This window comes from Acomys russatus, chromosome 28 (genome assembly GCF_903995435.1).
Source record: "Acomys russatus chromosome 28, mAcoRus1.1, whole genome shotgun sequence".
Classification (NCBI taxonomy): Eukaryota; Metazoa; Chordata; class Mammalia; order Rodentia; family Muridae; genus Acomys; species Acomys russatus.
In genome coordinates this window covers 37,589,882-37,611,608 of record NC_067164.1, presented here as the reverse complement: position 1 = coordinate 37,611,608, position 21,727 = coordinate 37,589,882, and the positions used below count along the sequence as shown (strand labels likewise).

At 38.1% G+C, this 21,727-nt stretch overlaps 2 protein-coding genes across 2 annotated transcripts; both read left to right on the top strand.

Annotated features, from left to right (window-relative positions):
- The first annotated feature begins 247 nt into the window (after positions 1–247).
- On the top strand, positions 248–1,183 carry LOC127210983 (olfactory receptor 6C74-like). Its single transcript, XM_051170790.1, has one exon. The coding sequence runs from the start codon at positions 248–250 to the stop codon at positions 1,181–1,183; it is 936 nt and encodes a 311-aa protein (XP_051026747.1).
- Positions 1,184–13,200: 12,017 nt separating this feature from the next.
- Positions 13,201–14,163, top strand: LOC127210799 (olfactory receptor 6C6-like). The gene has a single exon (XM_051170549.1). The coding sequence runs from the start codon at positions 13,204–13,206 to the stop codon at positions 14,161–14,163; it is 960 nt and encodes a 319-aa protein (XP_051026506.1). The 5' UTR covers positions 13,201–13,203.
- Positions 14,164–21,727: the final 7,564 nt, after the last annotated feature.

Below are 21,727 nucleotides of genomic sequence, written 5' to 3'. Positions count from 1 at the left end.
AAATAAATAAATCTTTTTTTTAATCTAAAAATAATTGGAAATGAGTATCTGAAAAATGCAGTTAGATAAGTGCTGCTATTCTCATAGTTCTGACAGATGAGTAAATGTGGAAATTTACAAGGGAACAAAAGCTTCCCGGTTTTCGTTGTCTTGCAGGATTCTTCATATCACCTTCAAATCTTTACAAAACAGAACCTGCCAATTATTATTTTATGCCAGACTGCAAAGATCTAGAAGACACACAGACATGAGAAACCATACATTGGTGACAACTTTCATTCTTCTGGGATTGACAGAAGACCCAAAGTGGCAAGTTGTAATTTTTGTTTTCCTACTTATAACATATCTGCTGAGCGTCACTGGAAATCTTACCATCATCCTTCTCACCATGTTGGATTCCCACCTCAAAACACCCATGTATTTCTTCCTCCAGAAGTTTTCCTTCTTAGAAATCTCACTGACATCTACGTGTGTCCCTAGGTTCCTGTTCAGCATAGTGACCATGGATAAAACTATTTCTGTGGGTGCTTGCCTCACCCAATTATTTGCTGCACTTTTGTTTGGAATAGCACAATTTTTCTTGCTAGCTGTCATGTCCTATGACCGCTATGTGGCCATTTGTAAACCCCTTCATTATACAACCATCATGAACACCAGAGTCTGTTCACTGCTGTTTGGCACCTGCTGTTTCATAGCTTTGTTGGCAATCTGTCCTGGAGTCATTTTTGGTCTGGACTTGGAATTCTGTGGGACTATTATTGAGCACTTTGCTTGCGACTACTCCCCCATCTTGAAGCTTTGCTGCAAGGATACAAGGTCCATGCAACTGGTCAATTTCATTTTTGCCACCATTATTCTCCTGATCACCTTGGTACTAGTAATGTTCTCTTATGGGAAAATCATAAGCACAATTCTGAGTTTTCCCTCTGCCCAGCAGAAGAAGAAGGCCTTCTCCACCTGCTCCTCCCACATGATAGTTGTCTCCATCTCTTACGGCAGCTGCATCTTCATGTACACCAAGCCTTCTGCCGAGGACAGGATGTCATTAAACAAAGGAGTTGTCATAGTCAACCTTGCACTTCCACCGGTACTAAACCCCTTCATATATACCCTAAGAAATAAGCAAGTCAAAGAAGCCCTGAAGGACATCATTAAAAAATGTACCTCAACTACTTCAAAATAGTAGGTTTGTCTTAACTGATGTGTTCTAGTAAGATTATCGAAAATTGTAGGCCACATCAGCTATTATTTTTAACATGTCTATATTTTACTCTTGTGTGGTGGTAGTTACTGAAGGTATCCATACTTGACTCTAAGTCTTCTTCAAGATTTTTATATTTTAGTGGTGGTATCTGTATTCATGTTTTCTCTGATGTGTTGCTGGTATAACTTTATTCTTTAAACTTAATGCTATTGGGGTTTGGTTATCAAACTTTTCCAATATAAAATCCCTATGTAAATATGTCTATGATTTTTTAGCAAATATGTACTTAAAGAAAATATTATATATGGACTGTTTTAATAATAACTTAGTTTAGCCCATAAATCTCTAGGAACCCTCTGCTGGATTTTACTAAAACATACTGAATTTCTGGAAACACATTGTCCTTTCATCCTCCATCTTTTATTCTGTTTTTAATATAATGATTGATATTATTTTCTACATATATATTTTTCTTTTTCCTTTTTAATTCTTCTATTTTTTCATTTTTTTAATTTTTAAAACAATTTATTGAGATTATATGCCAATTGTTATTGCCTCACTTGTATCTTCCCGTTCCCCCCCTCCCTCCCTCTTTCACCTTATTCCCCTCCCCTAGACTTCTGACAAAAGGGGACCTCTTCCCCCACAATATGATCATAGCCTATCAGGTCTCATCTTGATAGCCAGCTTCTCCATTCTCTGAGTGCCACCAGGCCTCCCCACCAAGGGGAAGTGGTCACATAGGGGGGCCCAGAGTTCATGTCAGAGGCAGTCCCTGCTCTCCTGATATCCGTGGAGAATGAGCTGTCCATTGGCTAGATCTGGATAGGGGTCTAGGTGCACTGCATGCATTGTCCTTGGTTGGTACAACAGTCTGTGCAGACCCCCCTGGGCCCAGATACACCATCCTCAATGGTCTTCTTGTAGGGTTCCTGGATAGTCTTTCTTTCATTTTTATAGGCCATCTACAACATTTTCAAATTTTCTTTTTATTCTTTTTGTCTCAAGAAAATATCTAAAAGTCTATATTTGTAAACCAGAATTTTATATATACTCAGCATTAGTACATACTCTTGTAAAATACCCCACACTACTCATTTGGAAGACTTTTGAATTTCTGAAATCAAGAAACTAATAAAACATAAAAGCATCAGCTTGCTCCATGTTCAATACCTGTTCCGTCTCATGCATGTGTCTGTTTCTGCGTCAGACTTATCTGGTGGGGGTTCCTCTGGTGCTGTGCGTTCTGATGCTAATTACTGGCTCCCAAGAACTACCTGCTGCCCTGATGAGCACATTCTCACAAGGGCCTGTCCTTGTGTAAACCTTGCTCTACCTACTTAAAGGTGATTGATTAAAAGGCCCTCACTGGAAAGGGATGAAATGAGGTGGGTGTGGTAAAGGTTCAAGAGCTTTGGGAAGAGAAGGATCTTGGGAAGAAAGAGGAGAGATGCTGGAAAGAAGGAAGGAAGCAGAGAAGTCAGAGTGGGTTAGCGTGGAAAGAGCACATGGCCTTATTGACGTGGATGGAAAAAAGCAGCCCAGTTGAAGAACATTAACATGTTGGGATTATGTGTGAGAAATAGCCCAGATAGGAATGATTAAACCAGATGAGCTGGGATGGGGGCTGGAAAGTGATCATGATAGTTTAGAAGGTTAATATCTGACCAATCCCAGGTTAAATGAGGCTATTCTAAAATATACCAGGTGTCTTGTGTATTTATTAATTGTGGTAGCTGGTTGGATACTACTTTCATAAGGCAGAAACCATGTCCTGGCATCTCCCTAATGTAGACATAAGGCATTATTGTGTAATTAAAATACCGATTTCTGTCCCCCCAATCTCTGTTTGCAATCCTTGTTTTAAGAATCTCCTGTTAATATTGTGTAAATTGTCCCATGATATGCCAATAAAGCAGCTTAAAGCCAATTGCTGATCAGAGGAGAGAACAGGGCTGGACTTTCTGCCAGCCAGAGGAGTTGGAGGAAGAAGTAGTGGATTGAGCCACAGGCAGAGGCCCAGACATATCATGAGAGAGGATCTGGAGCAGCTCCTGAAAGCCAAAGAGTGCAAGTATCACTGAGATGCACACAGGAAGGCAGCCAGAATAGGGTTAAGCATAATAACTGCTCAGTTATTCTGCTGTGAATCTTATTTTAAAAATAAGATAATAGAGTCTAAATTATTTAGGTGATGGCTAGGTTAAGAGAAAACAGAGAAACACAATATTATAAATAAATTAATGAATAAATAAATAAATAAACCCTAATACCCTAAGAAGCTGGATCAGGTAGATTTAACAAGCAATTTGGCAGAAACTAAGTGGTCAGATGAAATGCATTCTACACAAGAGGCTAAGATAAGCAGTTTTTGGGGATCGGCCTGCGACCACCAGGTCAGCCTGGGTACCTGAAAGGGGGCTTGAGAAGGAGAGGGCAGAGACGCGAGAAGAACGGGGCTGTTCTGACCAAAGCTCAGTTTTATTGCTGACAGCCTCAATATATAAAGGCAAAAAGCACAAGCCAACTTCCTTATCTTCAGGGATGTCAAGGCCACCTTGATGTCAAATGGGAAGGCTGATTTCTGAGGAAAAAACCTCATGCTAGGAAAAGTCTCAGGCCAAGAGGAAGTGAAACTCAACTGCAGCCCAGAGGGCAAAGGTAGGGTCACAGCTTTTCCCAAACAAGGCAATGGGCTTGTGGCTTGTTTGTGGAGCCAAAGGCCTCCACAGTTAGCTAGCTGCACAAGAAGGTTTGCACAAGCTTGATCAGAAACTAAGATAAATTAGCTGGGACATCTTGACCTTGAGTTCCTGGAATAGAGTTCGGTAATTTTCCACAGGATTCTTCATCTAGGGGATGAAGTGTTAAACCTGAAGCAGCCTCAGCAAGAATGCAAGATGGAGGAACCTCAGCAATGCTCTGTGCTTTTTAACAAAATTCCTCTAATTTTTTTAAATTTATTTACTTACTTCTTTATTTTATTACAGGCTATTTACCCTGGGGTCTACTTGCGAGTTGTATTTTCAAATCCTGAGAGACTGTTCTTGGAGAGCCTTTTACTAACAGGGAAATTTAAATGTATATGCATGCATTGGAGTCTCAGATTTCATTTATATAGAATATTTTTGCAAGTGGAAATAATTCACAAATATTTTCCATGGACATTAATTGTTTACCGAAGTTGTTTCAATATTGTTTGCTTATTTGGTGGGTTGGTTCCTAATTAGCAATTTTAAGCCCTAGGACAATTTTATTAGAACTTAAAAGCTCTTCCCTCCAGGGCATACAAAGTAAAGTTTACCATCTAGCCAGAGGGGAATGGAGAAAAGGGGGAAAACAAAAACAAAACAAACAAACAAACAAAATCATGGCGCTTGAGTTATGAGTCTGGAAATATGACACATAAAAGAAGGTAGCCACAAAGTTGGGGAGACACTTTTATAGAAAGGGTAAGGAAGCCCAAAGTATCAGAAAAGCATTCTTAGGTTTTGGCCAGTATCAGAAAGAGACAGGAAAGAAAGAGGAGGAGAGGGAGAAAGAAGGGAAGACAGAGAGAGAGAGAGAGAGAGAGAGAGAGAGAGAGAGAGAGAGAGAGAGACAGACAGACAGACAGAGAGATAGACAGAGACAGACAGACAGACAGACAGACAGACAGACAGAGACAGACAGACAGACAGAGACAGAGAGAGAAGCTTTCTGAATCAGTTTTCAGGAAGATGGGCTGACCCTGCCAAACCTTATGGCCTCTCTACTAGTAGCAAATGAACTACGGGTTGAAATTATGAAAATGAAAATAATGATGATGATGATGCATCTCATTAAATAAATCATTGTTCCACTTATCTCTATAGCATAACTTATGTTGAGCCCAACTTTCTATGAGCGGTTCATTGCTAAGTGACTTGCTGTACTAGAATATTAAGTCTCCCCCACAGCCAGAAATTCTGTTATTTTGACCAGGAATTTTCTCTTAATGGAACTTTATTGCTACTCTAATACCCGCCCCCCCCCCCCCGTATCAAAAGGCAACCCTAAAATTATTTAGAACTAGATCAGGGATCAGAATCCCCAAACACTTCTGGCATCTCTGGTTTCTGGTGCCAAGAAGCACAAGCATAGCAGCGGTTTTATTCACAAAAGAAACTGATAACTTTCCTATTGCATCTTTACCCTAAATTCCCACGCCAGTGCTTAGCTCCTGGTTTTGGCACCAGAACCACATCACTCCAAAGAGGTAACACTAACTGTCATTATGGGATTTGGACAATGACAAATCTAACTTCGTGGATTTCAGTGGGGGTGTCTGATGCAACAGTTAAGGGTAATTCTTCACTAGACTCATCTAAAAGACACCCCCAAACTACATCAATGGTTTTACTCAGATTACTTTAAAAAGGAAGAGGAGAGGAATGTCTTTGACTGGTGTCCAGAAAGATATGTGAAAGATAAATAAAGACATTATAAATCCCAAGGCAGGGAACCAGAAAAAAAAAAAAAAAAAACAGAGGATATTTCTTAAGTGTTCAAATCAGCATCCTGTAGAATCTCCCTATAAGCTCTTTCTAGAAAGTGCTGTGTAGTCCAGGCTGGCCTTGGATTCCTAGTTTACCTTCAGGCAGTCCTCAGATGTGCAGTTATCCTCTTGTCTCACGCTCCTTCCCACCTGATTTCTATTTTGTAGGATTGAACTGATCTACAGAGCCACAGATATGCTAATTCCAAAACTGGATAAGGACACAATGAACCATAGATCAATTCTTCTGATGAAGATAAAAGTAAAAATCCTTACTAAATTTCTGGACTATTTCATTTATTAAAACGTTGAAAAGACGAAATGCTTTTTTGCACTGATTTCCTTGAACAGAGAAAAGAAAGGGGTTTTACGTATCACAAGATTCTAAACAAGACTAAAAATTACATGGTTGTCTCAATAGATGAAGAAAAACTGCTTTGAAAATTTTTACATCTTCTATGAATAAAAATGCTAAAATAATAAATAATTTAAAAATAGAAGGATATATGTGTATATAAGCAATATATATATTACAAACCCATTGTAAAAAAATATGCTAAATAATGCTGAAAATGTTCCTCTGATATCAGGACCAAGACGTTTCCATTCACCATCCTCATTCTTGATCAACATTGGGGTTGGATGCTTACAGCACTGAGTCAAGAGAGAGAAACTAAGTGGGGTACAAATAGAAAAAGCATAGAAATCTCCCTAGCTGCACATGATTGCATTCTGTACTTAGAAAACTCTAACTACTCCATACTAATATTTTAGATGATGATCATATCTAGAAAAGTAGCAGAAGATGTTAATCTATAAAAGCAAGAAGCTTTTCAGATAAAATAATTTGTTCAATAAGAAATCAGGTAAACAATTACGTTTTCAATAGTTTTTTTTTTTTTTAAACCTAGTACCTACAAAAACTAACAAGATGAGACATGTATAGTAAAAATAGACACTGGAGAAAAGTGACATGAGATACTAAAGCATGCAAAAAATCCCATGTTTGTAAACTTGAAAAAGTTTTACTGTGATAGTGGCCATATTACCTGAAACAACCCTATAGATTTGGTACAATTTCAATCAAAACACCCATGGAATTCTTCATAAGAGCAGAAGAACAAAACCAAAGTTCACATAAAATCACCACAGTTTCAACACACACAAGTAAATCTTGACAGAATAGAGAACAGAGTTCAGATTTCTCAATAGTCAATTAAAATTTATATTTGAAATCCTTAATGACAAATCATAATAAATGGTATTGACATAAAAACAAGCAAATGACTAGTATGATATATATAAAGTGTGTCAGAAATGGATAGTAGAGGAAAATAGACTCCTAAACAAATGATAGTGGTACATTTAATTATAAAAGATAAAAACTAGACTTATGTCTCTAATCATTATAAAAATTGAGAGAAATTCAAGACCTTTTTGTAATGTCTTTTCTCCTTCATAAATCAGTTTCTATTAATCTTTCCAAAAATTAATTATTTGATAGTTTCACACAATCTTATAATGTACTTTGGTCATTTTCACCTCTGTCACCTTCTCCTATCGTCCCAGTTCCTCTAAGGGAACCCTTTAAAGATCTCAACAATTAATCTTTGATCTCATATGTTTTGTGTTTGAAGGTGACCCATCTAATTTAATTAAAGATGCATAATGGGTGAGTCTTTTACCACATCATAAGCAACATAGCAGTGGCTGTGACACTGAAGAAGCTATCTTCCTCTTTCTCGGCAACCATTGACTCTTCTTATGAAAGGACTTCTCATGAGAGGTCTTTCCCACCCATACTGGAATATTGAGGCCTCAGTCATGTGCAAATACAGATCTTCTGAGTTCAAAAGTGCAACAACTATGTTATTTATAAAAGATATTCATATCATACTTCCTCTACCTCTTTTAATCAACTCTTAGGCCTTGTGCTGCTCTCGGGCCTAAGAGGGGAAGATACACATCTCTCTCTCTCTCTCTCTCTCTCTCTCTCTCTCTCTCTCTCTCTCTCTCTCTCTCTCTCTCTCTCTCTCTCACACACACACACACACACACACACACACACACACACACAAATATGTATTGACATGAGCACTTAACATTCACATACTTTTAACCTGTTGACATTAGTTTGAAACTATAACTACAAGTATTGACAATAACAGAATTCTACTCTCAAAGGAGACTTCTGTGACTCGTGCTGATAAGTGCTAATCTGTGGCCAGGGAACAGAAACATTTGGAAGGCATAATGATACACATAGCATGCCCCAGTAGTAGCTTATCTCCAAGACCTCGCTAGCCATGGGCTTTTCACCAGGCTTGCAATAGGCATGGACTTCCTTCTTTGGCGCAGCCTTATATTAAATCAGAAAGTGATTCGTCAGCCTCATAAGAGTCATGCCACTATTGCACCAAGGATGGAACAACTTGCCAGACAGTTTAATTATTTGGCCAGCAGGGTCCACAGCAGGGTAAAACAACTCATGCCTTTTCTCCCTCGACAACCCAATAGCAGTTTCCCCCAGAAATCTAGCCATCTGGGCTAAGGCTTCTACCTTAGTTCTATCTTTATCTCCATGTGTATTACAGCTACAGCATGAGATATCCTCAGTAATATAGTCTCGTTATGGTTGCAGTTTGGGTATATAAGGAGTAGGGTAGATGACTTATACCATAATTTTCCATTTAGCTGCTTAAGGAACTAACACACTTTGTCTTTCATATTTAATATGAATTACAGTATGGCTATAGCAGTTACAGCCTCTCTGGCACTCTTTAAATCTTTTCCATTTTTTTCTTGGTAATAGCCACTCTAGTTGGGGTATTCTGTACAGAATCTCAAAGTAATTTACTTTTCGTGCTTTTGTTGGCTAATAACATTTAACACTTTTAAAATGTTAGTGGATCTGTATTTCTTATTTTAGTTCTTATTTTAGACTTCTTTTAGTTCTGTGGCCAATTTTTATTGAATTCTTCTTTCTTGATATTTACTATTCTGAGGGGTTGATTTATATTGCACAAATTAGACTTCTGTTAAATGTGTGGTTGACAAAGATTGTCACATTCTATAGACTTCCTCTTTATTCATATACCATTTCTGTTGCTATGGCCATGCCTTTAAATTTCTTAAGATTCCATCTGTCAACTTTTTTGCCTTATTTCTAAGCATAATATTCAGAAATTCCTTGCCTATGCCAGCATTTTGTAAGGTTTCCCCTACTTTTCCCTCTTGCTGTTTCAGATGTTCAGTGTGATGACTTTGTCTTTCTTTTCTTTTTCTCACTTGGCCTATCATAAAATTGTTATATAAATGTGAAATAAAGTCTCATGTCTAGAAATAATGAATGTTGGTAAGTATGATGGTGAAAAACCTGGATACATTTTTCTGATATGAGTGTAAATTAGTACAATCACTATGGGAATAAGTATACAGGCATCACACAATAACTATAGAAAATTATTGTGTTTACCAAATAAGCCACTCCAAAGTGTACACCCATAGGTATCAGTTACTATACAACATATAAGTGAATAGCCATGCTTATTGCAGCACTTTTCCCAGTATCTATGTATGTCATGGAGACAGCCTATGTGACTTAAAGGGAGATACACTCATAAAGTATAGTAGATAAGCACAAGTAATTTTCACATACACCCACAAAGAATAAAGTCATGTTAGTTTCAGAAAAAAAAATATAGAACTGGAATTTGGCATAGAAAACTATAAGTCAGATTCCAAAGAAAGTGTTGCATGTGCCAAGGGTAGTGGCACAACCCTTTAATCCCAGCACTCGGGAAGCAGAGGCAGGTTGATTTCGAAGCCAGTGTGGTCTACAAAGTGAGTCCAAGAGAGCCAAGGCTACACAGAGCAACTCTGCCTCAAAAGAAAGAAAGAGAGAGGGAGGGAGGGAGGGAGAGAGAGAGAGAGAGAGAGAGAGAGAGAGAGAGAGAGAGAGAGAGAGAGGCCACATGAATTTTGTCATATATTGGAAAAAAGTTTATATGAAAGTAAAGAGATAGAGTCACACAATTATTCTGAAATATATGTATAACCTATCCATGCACTTCGAATACAAGTGTACGTGAGTCTCCGTGTGCAGTTGTGCATGTAAGTGTGGTACCCGTAGAGGCCAGAAGAAGGCCTCAGACCAGAGCATCTATAGCTACCGATGGTTCTGAGCCTGGCCAAGTGGATCCCTGGGAGACAATTCAGAACCTCTGCAAGGGAAGAGCCTACTTGTGTCTGGCCTTAACTGTTCTTAACTACTAAACCATTCCTTCAACTCCTATAAGTTAATTTTGAATAGAAAAATAAAGTGAGAAAAGGCCCACTCAGTGGTTGAGGATGCAAGAAACAGGAACCTGAATATATTGCTCTTGGGAATCGCTTGACCCTCACAGAGAAATTTAGTCTAGATTATCTCGTGGTTTACTTCCATCCTGAGAACTTTAGTATAGACTGTTGTTAAACAGTCTGGGAGTTTAAAATGTATTTTCTGTATTCTACATAAATGCTTCACATGTCACCTGTGTTGTGAGCATAGCTGTGATCCTCCTGAAATCCCCCTATCCAAACATCTCCTAACCTCATGTCCTCATCGTTTTCACTTTTATAATCCTATGAGTTGCTGCTCGAATGAGAATGTAAAAGCATACTTTCTGAAATTCATGTGCACAATTTTAGATATTAGTTCTAATTGTTGAAATTGGAAAAATCTATTAGCTGGTCTCTAAGGGAGGAATGGTACATCCTTACAAAGAAAGACTGACTATGCAGCTAATAGCCAAGATTTAAAACCTCTCTATGTACTCATGTGGCACAGTGTTCGACAGAATATATGGTTAAAGAAATAAGACAGATTAAACAGTATATTTGAAGAACAACACATTTACGTTAGAATTAATTGGTCTACAATGGCTTATCTTTTCCATCTTAAATTATCAAATTTTATGGCCACTTGAAGTAGTCTATTTTCTCTGATTTTAAACCTAGAACTGTATAACCGTAATTTCAAAAGACGGACATGTGGCATACATAGTTTCTGTAACTATCTAGAAACAAAGCTTTAAAAAGTAAAAGTTGTGCATACATTTTTATTTCTGTAGAAAGTACTTCTGTATCTTAATGCGGCAGTCCCTCAGGAAATAAATGATGGTCTTGGTTTGCAGTTACCCTGAGAATTTGTTGGCCATTGCCTCTTTCCTATAGGACACAGAGGCACAGATCCTCCATTACGTCAGAGACAGTGAATTTTCATATTGTGCTGAATGTCACACTTAGCCAGGTTTACAGTACTTCAGACGAGTGAGTTGTGTGTACTGAGTGATAGAAATGGTAATTTCATTCACTTTCCTACCAAGCAACAAATTAATTGAAAATGTTATCTCTAAGATAGCATGAAATTCAGCCATTATTTTATATTAGAATGAGTGAGTAGACAGGTTCCATCCATACACTTTATTTACGAGGATAATGGCGGAATATGGAAGCGCATATTTGTTATTGGTATGTTTCAATATTCTAATGATACTATGTATACTATCAAAAATGTGTGTTCATCTCATTCCTATCATGTGCTGTGCTTACAATTTACTATAGACTTACTATGTGTTTTCTCCTTCTAATCATGCTCTCTTGAAGCATGCTGATGCCTTTGTTTGTACACTAGGAAATATGCAGAATGTGCATTAGTAACATAACTATAATCTGTTTTTAAAGGGTCATCCATATTGTACACTTATGTTAAGAAATTATCTTCCACCATACTGAACTTATTTTTTACTTAGTTCACATGAATTAAAAATAAACATTTTAGAATTTCATAACTATCTAAAATTCTGTTTACTCCGTGATTTTATTTAATATGTGTGAAAATAGGTATATATTTCTCTAGTCCTACAATAATGGCCACACCAGTATATCCTGTATACTTTTAAACCACAAAAATATGAAAATAGGTATTTTCCTCTCTATGAGAGCATCCTCAAACTTTTCCATAAGAAATTATATTGGAAAGGAGGTGGTATCTGGCTTTCACCAGAGGTACAAAATTAGGAATCCTCATAAGAAAACAACTGACCTCATCTGTATTTGTTATATGGAAAAAATCTAAAAAAAAAAAATGGTATCATTAGCCATAAAATAAAATCACTAAGGAACAGTCTAAGATTTGTTGGATTGAGTGAAATAAACTCAATGCATAAATTCTAGTTTAAAACATGTAGATGTGTTTATTAAAGCCAGATATAGTTGCTCATGTGTCATTTTTATTCTACTTAACAATTTAAAAGTTTAATTGTGGAATTATATGATATCTTAATAGTATACAGAACATACATTATAGTATTCACAACATATCTTAGAATCTTTATGAATGTTCTAATGACTTACATACAAATTTCTTTTTTGATACTTATGAGACTATAAACACCATGGAATGTGTGAAGGATTAATACTGAATCAGACATTCTAGGAATATAAGAGATTTGTCTTATGTGACTCAATTAACTTTATATGTGTACTTGAAACATTATTTATCAACTTATGTTATTATGTTTTTTATAAAGATCTATTTTCCCCTCTTGCACTTGTCCTGAGAATAGGAACAGTAGTGGGAAATCATACTAAAAAGAGGGTTTTATGGTAGCATGTGATAAGTCAGTGTAAAGCTTTTGCTTGACCATGTTAGAATACATTTCACAGTATTAACTTATTTTGTTTTTTTAAGTTTTTACTTGTTAGAAATTTCCAATGTGTTAATCCTTACGTCATTCATTTTGTAGTCACTGGGAATACAAAAATCTGTAGACATTGTCATTTTTTTTCTTTGTTTCTTTCTTTTTTTTTTCTTTCTTCTTTTTGGTTCCCTACTCTCTCTCTTTTTTTTTAAATTAATTTATTCTTGTTACATCTCAATGTTTATCCCATCCCTTGTATCCTCCCATTCTTCCCTCCCCCCATTTTCCCATTATTCCCCTCCCCTATGACTGTTCCTGAGGGGGATTTCCTCCCCCTGTATATGCTCATACTAGCCCAAGGGGCATGTCCCACGAAAGCCTTCACTTACCATTGTGTCATTTTTATCGCATTTTATTTTAAAATTTTGGTCAGGCCAAGGTATCCACAGCCTTAATGCAATGTCAAATTTTTGTTATTCTGAAATATTAGACACTTGAACAATCCATTGGGATAAAGTATTAGAAAGATGGGCACAGATGGACTTTAACAATACTGAGAAGCTGTACTTCAAATGACAGACATGCCTTCCTGAAGTTTGCACAGGCAAAGAAACATGCTGAAAAGGCAAAGGAATATCACATGGGAAAAACTCTCAAACGATATTTTGTAAAATGTGTACATTCTTTAAACTTCTGAAAATAAACTTTTCTAGGTTGGAAAAGGAACAACTTTTAAATTTGGTGTTCTATTTTGTGTTGATTTATTTTATTTTCTGTAGACTTCATAGAAAAAAAAAAAAATGAAGAACCAGTCTGTGGAGATAGTGTTCATTTTGCTGGGACTGACAGATGACCCTCAGCTACAGATTCTGATTTTCCTGTTTCTGTTTTTCAACTACATCTTGAGCCTGATGGGGAACTTAACAATCATCCTCCTCACGCTGCTGGATCTTCGTCTCAAGACTCCAATGTACTTCTTCCTCCGGAACTTCTCCTTCTTGGAAATTGCATTCACATCTGCCTGCATTCCACGGTTCTTGATGAGCATTGTCACTGGAGACAAAGCAATTTCCTATAATGCTTGTGTAGCTCAGTTATTCTTCTTCTTTCTATTACTAATTACAGAGTTCTACCTCCTGGCTGCCATGTCCTATGATCGCTATGTGGCCATCTGCAGACCACTGCACTACCCCATCATCATGAACAGCAGAGTGTGTCACCTGCTGGTCCTCAGCTCCTGGGTGACTGGGTTCTTATCCATCTTTCCTCCTTTGATGTTGGGACTCAAACTGGATTTCTGTGCTTCCAAAATTGTTGATCACTTCCTATGTGACACTTCTCCAGTCCTCCAGCTGTCTTGCACAGACACACATTTCATAGAATGGATGGCTTTTGTCTTAGCTGTGATGACACTCATCATCACCTTGATCTTAGTGATCCTCTCCTACACACTTATCATCAAAACCATCCTAAAGTTCCCCTCAGCCCAACAACGGAGAAAAGCCTTTTCCACCTGCTCCTCACACATGGTTGTTGTGTCCATCACTTATGGGAGTTGTATCTTCATGTATGTTAAAACATCAGCCAAGGAGAGGGTGGCTTTAAACAAAGGTGTGGCTGTGCTCAACACCTCTGTGGCCCCTTTGCTGAACCCTTTCATTTATACCCTAAGGAACCAGCAGGTGAAGGACGCTTTCAAACACATGCTTCACAGACTGTACGCTTCTAGAAACAGGGAAGTAAGATTTAGGCAAACATAGCACACTATCGTGACATGACTGAAAACAATGAAAATTATCATTAAATAATCCATGGTGGCCTATGACATTTCTCTCCTTTATTACTAAAATCATAGTAAGTTTTCTACTTGCTCCATGTTCATCTTCCAGAATAGATCTTCTGAATTACTGGGAGGAAACTGTGCCTTCACTCCGCAAACTGCAATTCTATCTTTGCTCAGAAATGCCTCTCCTCTTAAATGAAAGGTTAATTTACTATGTGTATTATACAAGTAAATTCTGCTAGATGTAGTGAATTAAATCTATATGTGTATTAATCACTAAGCGTTTTAATTTTAATATTTTGCACTGCTGAAAATAGAGATAAGCACAGAGCATGGATTTAATCTATAACGTAATGGACATTGTTGTGGAAAATAACTGGTAAATCTGAGTTGATCTAAGCATTAACTTTGTCTTGTAGAAGGACGCATACCCATGAGGACCCTTGTGAGATGAGTAAAGAAAATAAAGACAGGCGGGCGCTGCCGTGAGACATGTGAAGCATGGAAAGGAATAAGATGTTCCTCTAGATTCATAATCATTAGGAATTAGTTCTCAGCATAATAAGACCATTTTGCCAATAGTATAAATGTAAAAAGAATATAGTTTTGCTGGCAATTAGGGATCTTTATTCTAGAGCCGAAATTTTTGTGATCATGGCCTAGAAACAGATTTACCTTCAGTTCCCTATTCCTATTGGAAACAGTCCTATAACGTTTTGTTCTTTTAGTAACAGAACAAAGGAATATATAAATCAAATGGACTTATTAAATGCCTCAGTGGAAGCATCAGGAAGGTGGATCCATGAAAGGTGGGGCATCTTCTCCATGGGCTTCAGCTATTAGCACCTGACAAGAGTCTGAGCTTTTGGTTACGGTAGCTACTGATCTAATAAGTTAATTGATTCCAAATGGGTCTTGTTGTTGTTGTTCTTTAATTTTTAGCTATTCTATCCTTTTATTAAAAATAGATATTTTTCTCACAAAATAAGTTTTTATTACAGTCTCCCATCCTCTATGCCTCCCAGTTTCTAGCCATCTCTACTCCCATGCTAATCCATCCCCATTCTGTCTCTCATTAGAAAACAAACAGGCTTCCAAGGATAATATTGAAATATAAGATAAAACAAAAACTAACACATCAGAATAGACAAAAACAACAACAACAAAAAACACAGAAGGGAAAGAGCCCAAGAAAACCAATACAAGAAACAGATATAGGTGCAGAGACCTGGTTATTCAAACACTGAGGAATCCCATAAGAATACTAAGTTGGGTGGCATATCTATGTAAAAACATTTTATCTAGTGGTCTCAGGGTTTATTTTTGACGGAAAGGTGGTCAAGGAATAAATAGCTGTTCCTGGAGCTAAGCTATAAGGGACAAGGTTGTTATCCTCTGTCTCTGCAGTGTTTCCACCTTCTAAGTCACTGAAGTTCTAGTCAGTCTGTGATTCTCAGGCAGATAGCTTGATTCCAGGAATCCTCACTGACAGTAACATAATTTGACTTCGGGCTTTGATGCTAATTACTCTTATCTCTTCATAGTTATGAATCTCAGAGATGAAAGTTATTTGTGAAAAGAACTCACAATATTTTCAGACCTCTCAGTGAAGAAGTTTTTATTTGTAAATTGGGCTTTTCTAAGCCATTAGGCTTCAGGCAATTTTTACCAAATTAATGATGTATCTGACATATTAAATAGCATCCAATTATTTATCTAAATACACCGGGCAAACATTCATGCAAAAGGGAACTACAAGAAACACAATAGTGATTATTTTCCTTAATCTTTTTCTTTCATCATTATAATTTTTAAATTACATACACAAAAGTAGTGTCTTTCGCTTTGGCATTTTTATACATATGTGTAGTTATAGTCTTTTCCTAACTAATCTCTCCACTGCTCACCCATGCCCTCCCCCAGTCTCCCTCATCTCCACAAATGGTCAGTACCCTGTTAGGGTGTCTACTGCTTTGGCAAAAACACCATCACCACAAAGTACATGTGGGAGTGGCTTTCACTTATACTTGCACAGTGTCATTCTTCATTGAAGGAGATTAGGACAGGAACTCAAAAAGGACAGGAACCTGGAAGCGGGAGCTGATGCAGAAGCCATGGAGGGTTGCTGCCTCCTGGCTTGTTTCATATGGTTGGCTCAGCCTGATTTCTTATAGAACCCAGACCACCAACTCAGGCATGGCAACATCCACAATGGGCTGGGCCCTCCACCATTGATTGAGAAAATGCCTTCCAGCTGGGTCTCATGGAGGCTATTCCTCAACTGGGGCTTCTTCCTTTCTGGTGACTTTAAGTTAATAAAGTTGACACATAGACCAGCCAGTACAACTGACCCCTTGTCAAGTTAATACACAAACACATCACTATTAAGACACCACACTTCTTTCCTGGACATGTAAAACCAGACAGTGTAACCCCCTTTTGCTTTCAAGGCTCATGTTCTCCATTACCCACTTTCCCCACCTCCCTTAAAGCCTGTCTCTACATCCTCTACAGCCTAGTCACTCCCCTGATAACTCCCATGTCCTCTTGTAATTTAAGTATCCACAGTTGATCTTTCAGTCACTATAGATAGCCTTGTCCCTTAGGAAAATTTAAATGAAAGAAAATCTCAATTTGAGGGTTACATCTTGACTTTCTGAGTTCACATAAAAAAAAAAACCGAGGCCTCCCATGCTATCCTTGATGTCCTGTGCTGATGTGATGTGGCAGCCTGTCTGTTGCACATTTTTCTTTGACGGATCTCATTCTCTTTTGACACTGTGTTTGTATTTTTCTTCTTTCAGAAACACACAATAATGAAGTATTACTTCAATCAGTGTGAAAAAGAGGTATAATGCAGTGACAACTCTTCAAACTTTTTCTCTTTCCAGAATGTACCTTTGTATGTGTGTGGCTTGACTGTAGGCCAAACAGGGATCCACCAAATTCTCCTCCAATATTTTTGAAAGAAACATTTAGAAGGAAACAGAACTTATGGGAGTCAGGGGACAGTATAGGAGGTCACAGCAGGCAGGGAAGCCAACTGTGAAGAGGTGAGAATGAAAACTCAATACAGATTGGACTAGATTAAGAGCCTAAGAAAGGGTCTGGCCGGGTCTCAGATAGCAGAGAGGTCCTTTGGGCTATTAGGTGTCTCCGACCCTGTGCAGCTTGGGGGAGCCCAAGCCAACAGATAACACACAAAAACAGGCTACTTATCAATCACCTCCAATTCCAAGCTTTCTGGATAGAACAGCAGGTTTTACGTTTATCCTATCACAAAGACAATCCTATATTGCTTAAGGTTTCTGGTTTCTCTGGAGATCTGTGGGAGCAAAGCCTTTCATGCTGTGCTCCCAAAATGGGAGGACACTTTCTTAGTCTGTTGTTGCCTGTAAGAGCCCTTTGCAGCTGGAACTGGAGATTAAGACAGTGAGGAGTGAGAAGACAATGCTCACCCCCCCCCCTGAAGTGCTGATGGGGGCGAAGTCTGAAAACTGCTGACAGTGGTTAGGATGTGGGCTAGCACCTTACTGGGAAGTGCATGTGATATTAGTGGGACATGGCCATGATTTTCAGTAATGTCTGACTGTTTGCTAATAATACTAGAACAAATGTGGATGGCTCTCAAACCATGATCGCCCACTATGGGTGTCATATTAGCTCATCACCGTGTGGGGAAAAGGAGTCTCCTCTCTACCTCCCAATATCAAATTATACACAAAAAAACCATCCTTCTGAAAAGTCTACAATAGAGACACTAAGGAAAATAGATGCTAGGAAACAGCTTCCCAGCCCTCTTCCTCTCCCATTAAGAAGGTCATGAGTGACACTGATGTGTTAGCATGCAATTAAATGCAGAGTCTGTGACAATGCCCAAAGCCATAGTATCAGAAGCTACAATTCACACTTCTATAAGCGGTCATACCTAAGGGGTGATGTCTGTTGGTCATGGGTCAAAAGTGTTGAAGTCATTTTCATTTTGTCCACAGTTTGCTTCTATTAGATAGGAGCATTTGAGATTCAGATCGTTATGAATACTCAGATCCATAAGATGCAGATACGATACATCAAACCCCTTGGAAGCCTTGGTAGGAAGGCCAGTTCAACAGGACACTTCTCCTTGATAAACACCCAACTCCTTCATTATTTTCTTTTAATCACTGGCTTCTGTGCAGCATCAGTTTTGTAACTACTCATTATAGCCAAGGGGTATCCTCAATAAATACACAACTAAAAACAATGACAGTCCCTTCCGCAGAATTTATACATATCCAGTTGTTTAATTGAGAAGGACTGTGCTCTCTGAGCTCCTCCATAATCCTTGATTGACAGTACCAATGCCCAGTATTTTCTATGCCCATTTCAGGCAGACATAACTTCTATAGGTCATGACAGGCCAATCTGGCTCGATTTCTCCACTTAACCAAATATTTTGTGTCATCAGCAATTAGTCTTACAATTTAGTTCTAACATGCAACCAACAGCCAAGGCACTAGTCTTTATCATGTCAGGGGCTCTCTAAGGACCCTGTGGCCAATGGCTGGTAGGAAACAACCTATTCCTAGCACTGGGATATTCATTTCACTAGGATATAACTTCCTGGGGTGCCTTCCTCACAGGATACCTTCATTCATTCTTTAAATGCTGTTTTTTTTAACGTTTTTATTTTTTACATGTACATTTATATTATTACACATATATACAATAAACTACCTATAGCAAGACGAACCATAAAATAATCAAGAATTATATAATGTTACATTCTTAGTGTTTTGGCTATTTTTATTTGACAGCCTTGAGGAAAATATCTTTCCTATCTTGGTGCATCTACAGACACAGTCTGTCATAGAATTTTCTCAGGTACCTGAGTGTACATCCTCTGTGCCTCACACAGATGTCTTAGTTTCATTTTCTCTTTTGGTAGTATAATACCCAACGAAAGTAACTTAAGCAAGAAAAGTTTTACTTGGCTCTCAATCCCAGGTCATAGTCCATCACTGGAAGAAAGTCAAGGCAGCAGAAAAGGGAAGCAGCCAGTCACATTATATCCATTACTAAGAGCAGAAAGCAACAAATCAGTGAATGCATGCTAGTGCTGATTTTATGCTTTTCATTCATGCCCATGAATTGGTACCACCCATATTTAGGGTAAATATGCCCACCTTTGGTAACAAACAAAGTAATCATCCAAAGACCTATACACTGGTCACCCTAATCTACACAATCTCTTATTGAGAATTTCTTTTCACTTGATTCTAGATTATATTGAGTGGCAAATAATTAACTATCACATTCATTAAACTCCCAAGAATTCTGAAGTTGTTCCCAACCCTTGCACTTTTTGCTAACCAACTTTCCTACCCTTGATATTTTATGTGTACTTGTGTGCCTCTCAAATGAGTTTACAAACCTGTGAAATACTCAGACAGCATTATGTCATCTAGACAGGCAATGTTAGAAAGCAGGCTCCTGGGCCATCATTCCATGACAAATAGAATGAAGTATTAAGACCCCTCCCCCCTTACTAGGAAATCTAGCTCATGAAGGGCCACTGTGGTGTTCATATCCTATGACCAAGGAACAAAAGAATACCAAGATTAGATATACAAATAAATTCTACACAGATTATAAACATTATATTATAGCAGAATTGAATAATAACATCAGCAGCTTTGGCCTGAAGATATTTTTGAGCCTAATGTCAATTCACACTGCTCTAGACAGGACAATTTGCCCAGGCTGGCTTGGAGATCTTCTTTCTGTCCTAGTGCACTTGAAACCACAGGAGTTAGCTACTAGCCTAAGCACCAGCTGTCATTGCCTCTATTTTCTTACAAATTGGGTTGTGGTATAAATGGCATTAATTGTTATATTAACATTAACTAATGTTGGTTATGAATACAATGGCAGTTGTTCCTTAACCCACTATTTCATAAATAAAGGACACAAAGACCTGTTGTAATTATTATAAGCCTTATAACTCTGGAGCTGGGCAGATATTAACTCTCTAAGCTATCTTGTCTACCTCCCAGCCAAAACTCCATAAAAACTTGGCTCATGTTCCTTTCGGGATGCATTTGCTCCATCTGTCCAGTCCCCAGAGCAAGCTAGTCTAGGCCATGCATGTTTGGTTGCACTAGCCCATGGCAAACTTCTCCTCTCTTTCTCCTTCCTCTCTCCCCTCATGGTCCTTCTTTGACCCCAAAGCCAGGAAACCATAGCTCTGCCTACTTCTCTTCTGCCCATATCAGGCTACTGGTAACTGTATCTGCCCATCAGGAATAATTTTGGAGGCAAGGGTCACACAATGTCATTTTAGATACATGAGAGGTATTCGGGGCAAGCAATTAACATTTGAATACGTAGATGCTCCAGATCAAGATGGAGAATGATTGTAAAGGATAACTCCATTCGGTTATGGTTTATAAATGACAACTAAACTTACGTCTAAGAGGAACTTAAAGCATGTGTCCAGGCCCAAAAAAAAAAAAAAATGATATTATCTGTGTTTTGGAATAACGTAGATCCATGCCTATTTAGTTACGTATAAATAAAGAAGCACTCTGTGTAGTGGATGTAAACACGTTTTAGTTTTAACCCCAAGTGTGGGGTGTGAATCAGACTTGTGTGAGTGTGTGTGATGTTTTTCAGCTGGAAACAAGACTTGTGAGAGAACGGGTGATGTTTGCCCACTAGAAGAGGAACAGCCTATTGTGGGGGCATGGTCTTTGCCAACTTATAAACATGCTGAGAAACATCTGAGAAAAATATATATATATCCAAAATAAGAGGCGGGGGCTTTTTGGTCTTGGCATCATTTTCCAACTGTTTAGCTGTTCATCACTCCCTTTAGAGATTCTCCTAGAGAGAACTATTCCATCAAATGCTCGAAGGTTCTGTCTGCTGATCCGGGTTCTGGTGGCTGCAGCTGCAGTCACCTTTGCTGAATGGCTGGTTTGCTGTTTAACGGGTCTGCTGGAATCCTTCCTTCCCTATTAGGTCTCTTTCCTTTTATGTCATATATATTCCACTTTTATCTTCTATGTTTTGAGACAGGGTTTCTTTCTTTAGCCTTGATGGTCCTGGACTTACTTTCTAGACTTGAACTCACAGAGATCCCCCTGCCTCTGCATCCTGAGTGCTGGGATTACAGGTGCAACCCATGGTGCCCAACTTCTTCTGTGTCTTTAAATTTTCTTTTCTAGCCCCTTGTGGTACCCTTTCTAGTTACATGGCCTAGATTCCCATTCAGAGCCATATATTAATACACATATTAATACACATATGCCTGTATGTGCACTGCACATCTGCACATATATAAAAATTAAAATAGAATATGCCTGAGAGCATTAAATTCTTGCTGTTTCTCCGATCCTGAGTTACTTTATTCAAGATAATGTTCAGATAAATACATTTTTCTACAAATTTCACTATTTAATTTTTACTTGTGGCTAAATAAAATCCCATCACATAAGTGTACAGTACATTCATCTGTTGATAGACAGCTAAGCTGATTTTAATTCCTTGGTATTGTGAGT

Bases quoted from the DNA above. Each gene is read 5' to 3' on its own strand.
- LOC127210983 (XM_051170790.1), top strand. From the start codon at position 248: ATGAGAAACCATACATTGGTGACAACTTTCATTCTTCTGGGATTGACA.
- LOC127210799 (XM_051170549.1), top strand. From the start codon at position 13,204: ATGAAGAACCAGTCTGTGGAGATAGTGTTCATTTTGCTGGGACTGACA.